The sequence below is a fragment of the Peromyscus californicus genome, unplaced genomic scaffold, assembly GCF_007827085.1.
Source record: "Peromyscus californicus insignis strain IS unplaced genomic scaffold, ASM782708v3 Scaffold_10__1_contigs__length_136768540, whole genome shotgun sequence".
NCBI classification, from domain to species: domain Eukaryota; kingdom Metazoa; phylum Chordata; class Mammalia; order Rodentia; family Cricetidae; genus Peromyscus; species Peromyscus californicus.
In genome coordinates this window covers 19,223,753-19,236,385 of record NW_026294391.1, presented here as the reverse complement: position 1 = coordinate 19,236,385, position 12,633 = coordinate 19,223,753, and the positions used below count along the sequence as shown (strand labels likewise).

Sequence of the window (12,633 nt, the reverse complement as noted above, 5' to 3'; positions counted from 1 at the left end):
GGACACAGGAAAACTTTCAGCTACAATACTCCATTACAAAATAAAATCCAAAAGAAATTATTGATTTTCTAGAGTCAGGCAAAGTCAAAACAAGAAGAGTTTATGAACTTTAACAGACTCATAAGAAATAAAAATATCAAAATAGTAAAAAAATATGTTGTGGGATATAGTACACTGTGTGAAGATGTGTTGCTGTGATTGTATAATAAGGAACTGAATGGCAAATAGCTAGGCAGGGAGGATAGACAAAATTTCCAGGAAGAAAGAGGAAAAGGAGGAGAAATCTACCCACAGCAGATTATGCCAGCAAGACACCAGGAAGACAATGAAGAAGTCAGACATACAATACAAATTAGAAGTTACCAAGCCACATGAAGAATATAGACTAATAAAAAAAGGTTAATTTAAGTTATAAGAACTAGTGGGGTAAGGCTTAGCTAATGGCCAAGCTTCCACAATTAATAAGATTGTGTCATTATTTGGGAGCTGGCTGGCTGGCAGTACAGAGAAATACTTGCTACAAAGTGCCTTCAGTAATAATAATAATAATAATAATAATAATAATAATAATAATAATCAGGTACAAATGAGTTAACAGTAGCACTCTACCATACTTTCAATGGAGATTCACATCTAAAACTTCTTTAAAATATTTGAACACAGAATCTTCCAGCTCTGATTGGACCAAGAAGTGAGGGACTTGTCTCTCACCCAGAGAATCCTGCCTCTAGGACAAAGGGTTTGGGGCACAACCTGTGCCCCCCCACCAATTGCTGCTCCAGTTGCAGGCTAGCAGGGAAGATTCCTGTAGGCAGACTTCCCCACCAACAGCCCCTCATTGGACCCTGCAATCTACAAGTCCCACACCCTACCAAAAACCTACCCATCCCTTGCATCCTCAGGTGCTTCCTGAGACAAAGAATCTTCCAGCTATGATTAGACCAAGGGGTGAGTGACTCTTCTCCAACCATGAGAGTCCTGTCTCTAGGACATAGGCCATGGGGCACAACCTGTGACCACCCATCACTGTCACAATTGCAGACAAGCAGGGAAGATCCCTGGAGGAAGGCTTCCCTACCAACACTCCCATCAGATCCTGCAATCTACAAGACCCGCTCCCTACCACAAACCTGCCCATTCCTCTGCAACCACAGCAGCTTCCTGAGAAGCAGAATCCTCCAGCCCTGATTGGACCACGAATGACTCCCTGAGACACAGAATCTACCAGCTCCAATAAGACTAAGAGCTACAATTGGTCCAAGAATGGTCCCCTGAGATACAGATATAACAAGCACAGATTGGACCAAAGGCAGCGCCCTCAGATACAGACACTTCTTGCACATATTGAAGGAAGAAATGGGTAGATGCCAGTGCAAAAATATATACAAAAACATAAAGAGTGCCGGGCGGTGGTGGCGCACGCCTTTAATCCCAGCACTCGGGAGGCAGAGCCAGGCGGATCTCTGTGAGTTCGAGGCCAGCCTGGGCTACCAAGTGAGTTCCAGGAAAGGCGCAAAGCTACACAGAGAAACCCTGTCTCGAAAAACCAAAAAAAAAAAAAAAAAAAAACATAAAGAGCAATATGGCACCATCAGAACCTAACAGGTCTAAAACCACAAGACCTGAACATCACAAAGCAGAAGAAGCAGAAGAAAGGGACTGTAAAAATAACTTTGTGTAGATGATAGAAGCCTTTAAAGAGGAAATGAAAAACTAACTAAAATAAATTGAGGAAAATACAAACAAAAAATTGGAAGATATCAATAAATCACTTAAAGAAAGTCAAGAAAACCAAGAAAAAGCAATTAAACAGGTAAAGAAACAAGAGGTGGAAGAGAGAATCTTTAGCATGGAGGATACAATAGAGGAAATAGATTCGTCAGTCAAAGAAACCATTAAAGCCAAAATGTCATTACAGAAAATTTCTAGGAAACCCTGGACACCTTTAAAATGCCCAAACTAAAAATAATAGGGATACAAGAAGGAGAAGAATATCAATTCAAAGGCACAGAAAATATATTCCACAAAATCATGGAAGAAAACTTTCCCAGTGAAAAGAAGGGAATACGTATGAATATACAAGAAGCTTATAAAACACAAAATAGAGTAGACCCCCAAAAAATCCCCTTGCCACATAAAAATCAAACCACTAAACACACAGAATAAAGAAATAATATTATGAGCAGCAAAGGAAAAAGTCCAAGTGACTTACAAAGGCAGACCCATCAAAATAACACCCAACTTCTCAGTGGAAACTCTAAAAGCCAGAAGGTCCTGGACAGATGTAAAGCAGACACTAAAAGACCACAGATGTCAGCCCAGACTACTATATCTAGCAAAACCTTAGGTCACCACAAACGGAGTGCACAATATATTCCAAGAAAAAAAAAACAGATTTAAACAGTACGTTTCCACAAATCCAGCCACACAGAAAGCACTAGAAGGAAAATTCCAACCTAAGAAAGTTGGATGCACCCACAAAAACAAAAGCAATAGACAACCCCATGGCAGAAAATCCCAAAGAAGGGAAATCCCAAAGAAGGGAAATACACACTCTACCAACAAAAGATAACAGGAATTAACAATCACTTGTCATTAATATCCTTTAATATCAATGGACTCAATTGGCCTATAAAAAGACACAGGCTAAAAGAATGGATATGGAAATGGAGCCATCCTTTTGCTCCATACAAGAAACACAACTCAACTTCAAAAACAGACATTACCTCAGAGCAAAAGGTTGGGAAAAGACCTTCAAATCAAATGGACTTAAGAAGAAAACCGGTGTAGCTATCCTAATATCTAACAAAATGGACTTCAAACTAAAATCAATAACAAGAGATAAAGAAAGATATTACACATTCATCACAGAAAAAATCCACCAAGATAAAGTCTCAATTCTGAACATTTATGCGCCAAACACAAGAGCACACACATATGTAAAAGAAACACTAGTAAATCTTAAATCACACATCAAACCCCACACACAAGTAGTGAGAGACATCAACACCCTGCTATCACTAATGGACAGGACTGCCAGACAGAAACTTAACAGAGAAATAAGGAATCTAACAGATGCTATGACTTAATGGACTTAATAGATATCGACAGAACATTCCACTCTAACACAAAAGAATATTAAAGAATTATTCAACATCCTTGGTAATCAAGGAAATGCAAATCAAAATGATTCTGAGATAAAATCTTACATCTGTCAGAATGGATAAGATTAAAAACACTGATGACATCTTATATTTTTAGACCTAATAACTCCTATTTTTCTATTGTAAACCTGTGAAAGAGTCCTGATCATTTTGCCTGAAGGCGATCCTGGTTTGTAATGTCCTCCACAAGACAAATTATTCTACATATTTAAGTTCAGTCATATTCGGGTTTTCAGGACACAGGTACAATGCATCCAGCTCTGTGCCAGCATAGAACATGAATGACCACTGGCCCCTTTTACCTTACAGTCCTTGATCCTCTTTGAATACTCATGAGCAGCTTCCAACTCTCCACATCCTTCTAGAATTGCACATTCACCATGGAATGGCCAATTAAATTCTTTTTTAGAACATTTGAGTGCATTTCTAATACATAGCTCCAAATATTTCCATATTCCCCAAGTACTGATTCTAAAAGTTTAATAAGCTCATGGTTAGGTTTATAACATTAACTTGAACAATTCTATTCCAAGGACCACTATTCTACATTACTTACCTGTCTCATTGTTGTGAAAATATCTGACATGATGAAAGAAAGGAAAGAGTGGATATTTGAACATTATTTTCTTACAGTTTGAGGGTACTGTAACAGCAGAGAGTGTATGGTGTAGGAAGTATGAGGCTTCCGGTCACTCTGTGCCTGTCACCTGGGAGCAGAGAGCTATGAATGTTTCTGATCTTCTAGATGTCTGCTTTTTATGCAGTCTGAGTCCACTGCTCATGGAATGATGCCACCCATATTTATCATAAATCATCCACCTCACTTATCCTAGCCTAAATATTCTCACATACATGTGCAGAAGTCTTTTTGTTCTATGATTCCACATCCTGTCATCAGCCACACATTGCTCATAATAAAAACATTTCATGACATCTGATCTTGCTTCTGTGCTCAGTTGAGTCTGGGTATATTGAGTTTACAATAGTTTGCTTTCATTCAGGAACACTCATATCTCTGTTACTTTCAAACCCAGTGGCTTCCAGTTTAAAATTCCTTGTCACAGATCTATAGTTGTCACTCTACCATGTTCACCCATCACTCCACTCTCTGTGGGTGTGGGTTAAATTTCCAGCACATATATAATTTGTCCACTCAAATTAATGAAATTTATATACCCCTAGATGGCTACTGCTTACCAAGTCCCCTATAACATCACGACAAGCCAAAAAGGTTCCTGTACAACCACACACACACACAAAAAAAAATTAATGTAAAAAGTTTGGACCATAAATTGTCAAGAAGAGGATTAGGAATGGTTAATATTGAATGTTGAGTGAACAGGATCTAAAATCAAGAAATACAGAAGCCTATGGTAATGTCTCAAAGAGGTTAAGATGAGGTTAAATGGGCTGGGAAGAACCATCTGAAATAGAGTAGCATCATCCTTGGACTGTGGTCCCTGGCTGCATAACAAAGAGAGAGCAAGGTAAGCATCTGCAGTGCTCTAACTACACTCCCTGCTCTCTAAATACTAATGCAATGTAGCAAGCAACTTGGGACTCTTGTCTCCAATCTCCCAGTCATGATGTGTATTTCCTCAAATTAAGAGCCAATATAAACTTTCCTTCCTTTACTTGCTCATGTTACGTATTTTGTCAGAGAAATGAATCAGCTGTATTGTGATATGCTGGGGGGTGGTGATGGAGATGGAAGATATAGGTCAGTTGTTCTCAAACTTCCTAATGCTGTGACCCTCTAATACACGTCCCCATGTTGCAGTGACCCTCAACCATAAAATTATTTTCATTACTACTTCATAACTGCAATTTTCTGTTATATTAATCATAATGTAAATATCTGTGTTTTCCAATGGTCTTAGGCAATCCCTGTGAAAGGGTCATTCAACCCCCCAAAGGGGCTCCAAACCACAGGTTGAGAACCACTGATCCAGATCTACTGAGAGAAAGTATTCACACACTCAGTATAACACACACTCAGAAAGCTGACCTGATAAAGAATAGGGACTAATGTTACCAGGAAGAAAACCAGTATTTTTTAAGGTCCTGAAGGATGGCTGAGAGATTAGAATGGCCCTATGCTACCCACCACATGGACCATCAGAGCACACTGGAAATGCCTGGGCATTTGTGGCATTTATTCACAACTGGGGAAATAGGAGATGGCTACTGACTTCTAACAGCAACATACGACAGATGGCACTACATACTCAGTGAACAGTCTTGCCTTCTTTCTCCAAGAGAGCATCCCAATCTCCCAGCAGTGCCAAGGCTAAAACATCCTGCTCTACCTGTCAGAGATATGAATACTTAAGTGTCTCCACACAAGAATGTGGTTTCTTTTTTTTGTGTTGAGGTGTCTGCTTACTTGCAAACCATATTACTCATGGGATTCACTAGGTTTACTTAGGAAACATGCCTTTATACTGTACTCTTTCTTGCTATTGCTTGTTGGCAGTGTCGAATGGGATCACAACCTGCAATTTAGAGTGTGAAAACATTTAAAGAATGGAGTGCGTTTTAGAGCAAAGAAGGAATAAAACTTAGACACAATCCCAGAAGTCAAGTTGATATTTTATATAGAATGAATTGGTGATTACACAGTACTGTGTACAAATGGGCAATTTCTTCAAGGATTCTCCTGGCAGATGTTAAAATGCCAGAGCCCTCACTTCAGACCTTTTGCTCAGCCAGGTTGGAAGGACACTGGGCCTTCACCTGACTCTGTCCTGTCAAAGAGATCATCTCACAGAGAAACAAAATCTCGCCAAAGAGTGACATTGTGGCTGTCAGGACACCCATTGGGAACACAGTTGTGCAGTGTTTCTTTATAATGTCCTCCTTTTTAACGGGAAAGTCAGGTGAAAAGTCAAGAGTGTTTTGCCCATAGATGTCTACCAGGTGGTTCAAGGTCACAGTAACAAACGTGAAAAGGCTGCTCACAGCCAAAATTATGGCAGACATCTTGTAGCAAAACAGCTGGATCTCAATGAATGGGTCTTCCATACAGCTGATCTTAATGGCCACTGAAGTGAAAATCATGACTAGGATTTTCATCAAAATGACCCACGCTATCAGCACTTGTAAATACTGAAATTCCGATGACTTGTTCCAGGTTGAATTGATAGGGGTGTGAACCAACATCCTGGTCATAGACCCAGAGATGTTAAATTCCTGAGTGTAATAAGCTTCCCAGAGTCCAAATGACACAAATTGCACAACCTTGTTGTTAAACTCCCACAGGCGCCAGCATTGGCTGTTTGCAAGGATGATTTCGAGCACCAAAGCTGCTGTACTGCAAATCAGGCCACTGAACTTGAAGATGTACTCCTTCATTTTGGCAAATCTGAAGAAGGCATCAAAGAAGAATAGAGTCAGTGAGACTACAAGGGAAGGCAGGAAAACAGAGGGAGTCATGGCTTAGAGAGCACTGAGCTCTCATACCTTGTCCCTGTTGTCACATAGAGATGTTTCAGTGGTCTATGTACAGATTATTATTCTTCACAGAGTAGAAAATAATATTTGTTGACTAGGAGTTTCAATGCTTAGAACTGAAAATGAGAAGAGACTTTGCAATATCATATGTAATGCCATGCTTATTTTACCTGTATTTGCAATTTGTAAATATTTTAGTACCATAAAGAGAGGAAAAAGCAGGGGAATGCTCAAATTAATTGTCATTTCTAAAATATAGTACTATAACATTTCATGACTACAACAAACTAAAATCATCTATGAAAGAACCAAAGAAAATGAAACTAATTCACATAATAAACTAATTTATGTAAAAATAACACACTTGACATTTGTGTATACATACATGTGTATACAAATTGATCTGCACATAATGATACACCTCATAAATGGTAGTCTACAATGCTATTCCTCTTTGTGAATTTTACAGAAATATACACTTCTCTAAAGAAACCAGAAAGTACATGCCCATCAACATCTACTGTAACACACCTGGGGATAGAGTTCAGTGGTAAAGTGGTTATCTAACATGTATGAAACCCTGAATTCTTCTTTAGTATCTGAAAACCAAAATCTATGTGTAAAATTGTCCACAGAGTAAGTCAGAGGAATACAGGATATGGATAATTAACACGCAAAATCATATAAATCCATAAAAATGTATATATCCAAATATAGCCCATCTCTTACTTAAAATTTCATTTTTAGATAATTAGCTTCATTTCAGTGAAACAAAAAGAATCCTGACATATTTTGTATTAGCAAATATCTTCTTTCACAAAAAATTTACACTCTATATTGTAACTTTGAACTAACCTCTTTGCACCTTTTCTCAATTCCAATCTTAGGATGAAATGGAGAAAAATCACACACTGAGGGGTAATACTGGATCATTTAACAGAAAGGAAAGAGGTGAGTCACTTATTCACTAGGCATGTGGATAACATCACTGTTAATTGTGCATGCAGAAGTTTGAAGGGCCTACACACTGGATCTCCTTGCCAGGAAACATTCCTAACAGCTACCCCCTGCTCTAAAGTCTCTGTAGAATGTGCCTGCTGACTGAGTAAAGGCAGTAGCTGTTCTACTAGAGAAGTTTCATCAGCAAGATGAGTTCATAATTCATGGTGGCTTGGGTAACACCCTGCCCATATCTTCCTTGCCAAGGCAGGCCTGAGGCAATGGACTATAAAAACAGTGTGCTGTGAAGCAGTACTGAAAACACGATGAAGACTGCTGTTGTTCCAGAAAAAAAAAATTGAGCTAGCTTGGCAGTATCTGTTTCTTCTGGTGTTTGAAACATGTGGAGTAGATGCGTGTGATTCATAAAGACCATATTTTAAAACTCCCATATACTTTATAATGTTTTTATACCTTGTGTATTCTGGATAAGAAGATTCAATTGGAAGGTTGCAGGATCACAGAAGTTCTTCCCATTAGTATTAAATGATCATATATGCAGTCAGAGAAAGAATGGAAACACCTTCAGAAAAAAGAAATTCAATTAGGCAGATATTTCAGCTCAGAGCAATGTCTCTCCAACCCCTTGATCCCACAATCATTTGCATTCACCTCCTGTCCTTGGCTTAATTAGAAACTCATCAAACACTGAAGAAGTATTCATACATCTGATATTACAGACTCTCTAAGGATACCCATCCAATCATTTCCCCCATTTTGTAGGTAAGGGAACAACAGAGCGGGGCTAACTCTTATACTCCACATCAGGGAGCTACACAAATAAAATCTGCAGGGAAGCTCAATGATTACCTGCAGTCCCACATGGGGCTTCTGGACACTTATGATGCACAGCAGCATTTACACACACTTAATCACATTTCAGTAACCCTTTCTAGCACTCGGTGTCCCGTGAAATCAAATGTGATTAATAAAACCACCTGGGAATGTGAAATACTTGCCTCTTTTTCCCTTCTAGAAGACCAAATGTTAGTGACTGCCAGTTGACAGAGTATTAACTCTCTTTAAAACTTCTTATGTTTCCATGGCTACTAAGGCTGAATGGTGGATTATGAGCAAGGAACACAACTTCCTAGCCATATTTGGACATAAAGGACCAGTGTGCTTAACTTCCCTTTTCTTGTGAATAGTCTTTAAAAGAGGAATTTACTTTTGAAATCATGCATTAAATGAGTACTACAATGCCTGATGGGCACAGCACAGATAATTATTTGAAAAAGAGAAACAAGTAGCTCTCATCCCCCATCCCTTGCCCTCCATTATCTATGTGGTAGAAAGATGTTTCACTTTGAGCAAAGTGACTTCATTGGAAATGTTGGCGTCAAGCTACCTTCTAGAAAATTCTTAGATGTAGACACAATTAATATATTGTCAGTAATAGCTGATTACATGTATATAAAACCATGTGGTATTTTTTTGAATAGAAAAATATCCTCCTTTTTTCTTTCTGTGTTTTACCTCAAACTCTGTTACTTTGCTGATACTGGTTAGGGTTTCGCCTGCTGTGATAAAAGTACCATGACCAAATTAAACTTGGAGAGGTAATGGTTCATGTGGTTCACATTGCCACATTATAGTGCATCATCTCAACAGATTAGGGCAGGCACTCAAGGCACAAACCAAAGACAGAAAATGAATCAAGCAGGAGCCAAAGAAAAACACTTCTTACTGAGTTGACCCCCATAGCTTGCTCAATTTGCATTTTTATATCATCTATTACCAGAGGCCTAGGTTTTGTACGGCCCACTTTCTGCCAGGCCATCCAACAGAAGTTACTAATCAAGAAAATTACTAATCAAGAAAATGTCCTATAGACTAGACTATAGGCAATTTGATGGAGAGAATCCCTTAATTGAGCTTCTTCTTTCCAGGTAACTCTTAAGTTCTTACAAACTGATATAAAGCTATGCAAATTTACACAATGTTATTTCTTCCTATGGTCAAATTTTGAGAACATATCATACTGTATGCATAGAGTTAAAAATAGCCAGATGGTGTAAATGAGTGGTAAAAAGAGAAAAGGAAAGTTTGACTTTCACTTATACCTTATCCCTTTCTACTTCATAATGTCTTTGTGAAGAAAGCCTACACTTTCTGCTACATGGAAGCTTCCAGAACACACTGAGACTAAAATCGGGGTGACTTTCTTAGAGTGAGCTGTGGAGATCAATGGAAAGTGCATAAACATATTGTTACAGGAAATGGGAAGACAAGAATGTTTCATAAAAAAAAAGCACTGGGTAGCCCTACTGTATAAATGTGCATGTTGTTGCTTTTATGTATGTGACCAACATGGAAGATTCCACAGCCTGCCATCTCAGATAGATGAATTCAAAAAGCATTTGCTAGCAAATGATATACCACAGATTCTGCTGGAAATAAATGCAACCTGAAAAGCATCATCCAGGTGCTCAAGAGCTTGGCACAAAAGTCAACTGGCCATCTGGGTGTGGTGAACCATAACTTTAATCTCAGGAACAGGACGGAGAGGCAGCCCAATCTCTGAGAGTTCTAGGTGGACTTGTGTAGATAATGAGCTTCCAGAAATCAAGAGGTACTCTGAAACAGGTCTCATGAAAATAAAGAAAAGAAGAATTTTTCTGACATGCACAACATGCCTTTGTTTGAGACCTCTGCTATAGACCCCAATGGTGATTGTGCTCTCTACTCTTGATCAACTTGAAACACAGTAGAATTTGTTTGAAAGATGGGACTTCAAATGAGGAATTACCTCTAACAGACTGGATTAATGATTGATGTGATATAGACCAGCCTTGCAGGATGGTTTCCTCTAACAGAACCCTTAGTTCTGATAGGTTGACCTTCTGAACTCTAATTGTCACTGCTGTGTACTCCCATGGAATTTTGCTACAAGTGGCTCTCAATACCAGGGAGTGTAAAAAATATACTACTTAGAACACACATGCTGTTAGGTAAGTCAGAGCTGAAGGTAAGGTAATACTTAATGTGGTGGCTTATATTTACTGTGTTATCATTAAGGACTAAACTAATTGAAAATATCCATGAATTGAAAATTGGAAGAATTTATTTAAACTAGGAATTTTATTTTAAATATGAGCTGTTTTAGAAAAACCTTAGAGAATACTGAAGGAAACTACTCCAGAGTCTAAGCCAGGTAGGAAGCACATGTTCCTACTGCCCCTAGTTTTCACCTCATTCCCATTCATATTTTAGACTCAATGCTACATTAAATCTGCACCCATTGGGATTAGAGCTCTGAAGGCATGCCTCACCCTCACAATGTTGAATGTTTTCATGGATATCTGTAGTGCTGTTATTTAGTCATTTTTTCAATTGCTTGGATATTATTGCCACCAGAGACTATTCATCTTCAGGAGGAAAGATAAGTAAAGTATGGGAAACCATCTTATCTGCTCCTTCTTGAAGAAGGACTATTTTTTTAAATTACCCAAAATATGTCATCATGAATTTCAGATTTTCCATAAAGAAAATAGCACCCTTTCATATGAAGTGAATTACAGAAATGGAATATAAGGCATGTACTTCAGCTAAAGTTTCCATCTTGACCATTACCTACAGCTTACAATCCTTGGCAGCATTAAAGGAAATTAAGCCAAAAGACATTTTATTTAAATAATTTCAGAATGTGGGAAACAAGTGTAATCTACCTCAAATTAGCATTATTGCTACTGAGGGAAATTAATCTGTTTTTTTTCCATAAACTAAAGAATAAATTGTTTTGTTACTGTTTTATAGTAAAACACACAGCTGTATTCATTGTTATGTACATAATGAATTGGTTGGTTGGTTGGTTGGTTGGTTGGTTGTTTGGTTGGTTGGTTTGATTAGTTGGTTGGTTTGTTGGTTTGTTGGTTGGTAGATTTGAATCATAGTTTCACATTATATCTTTGGCCTGAACTTTACTATGTATGTGAGATTGGTCTCAAACTCACAGATATCTGCATGCCTTTTGAGTACAGAGATTAGAAGTATGTTATTACTATGCCTGAAGAGTGTAACAGTTTGTCAAAGAATGGAATTTATCATTTTAAAAACTCCTTTGGGAAACCTCCCCTACGAAATCCCCCCATCAGATCCTGCAATCTACATGCCCTTCCCCAATACCCATCCAACTGAGACACCAGTAACTTTCTGAGTCAACGAAAGCATCTTGCCAGCTCTCATTCACCAAGAGTAATTTCCTGAGACAGGGAATCCATCAGCCCTCGTTAGACCAAGAGTGGCTTTCGGAGACATAGAGTCTGCCACCGTGGCTTTCTGAGACATAGAGTCTGCCACGTCTCATTGGACCAAGAGAGGCTTCCTGAGACACAGAATCTGTCAGCTCTGACTGGACCAAGAGCCCTGATAAGACCAAGAGTGCTTCTGTGAGTCACAGAATCAACTAGCTTGGGCTGAGCCAAGAGCAGCTCCCTGAGATACAGAATCTCCCAGCTCCGTTTAGACCAATAGCTAAATTTGGACCTAGAGGGGCCCCCCTTGGACACAGACACAACAAGCACAGAGTGGGCCAATAGCAACTCGCTCAGACACAGGCACTTCTTATACCTATTAGAGGAAGAGATGGGCAGATGTCAATGCAAAAATACATAAAACAACATAAAGAGCAATACAGCATCACCAGAACCACCTAGCCATTCTCCAACATCAAGACTGGAACATCAAAATGTAGAAGAATCAGAAGAAAGCAATTATAAATAAGCTTCATGAAGATGCTAGAGGCCTTTCAAGAAAAAAATGAAACATTCCTGTAAAGAAAGGGAGGAAAATGCAAAAAAAAAAAATGGCAGGAACCAATAAAGAAATAGAGGAAAAGACAAGTAAAAAAATAGAAGAAATCAATAAATCCCTTAAAGAAATCCAAGATAACCATGGAAAAGCAATTAGAACATGTGAGGGAAACAGTTCAAGAGCTGAAAACGAAAATAGAAACAATGAAGAAGACACAAAGAGAGGGAATGCTGGAAATAGAAAATCTGAGTAAATGAAAAGGAAA

The 12,633-nt window shown here is 38.5% G+C and overlaps 1 protein-coding gene across 1 annotated transcript in view; it reads right to left on the bottom strand.

Annotated features, from left to right (window-relative positions):
- Positions 1-5,855: 5,855 nt before the first annotated feature.
- Positions 5,856-12,633, bottom strand: part of LOC128113804 (uncharacterized) — a 55,686-nt gene continuing 48,908 nt past the window's right edge. Inside the window, exon 3 of the mRNA XM_052743752.1 lies at positions 5,856-6,528. Within this exon, the coding sequence (XP_052599712.1) occupies positions 5,856-6,528 (673 nt within the window). The remainder of the gene's footprint in view (positions 6,529-12,633) is intronic.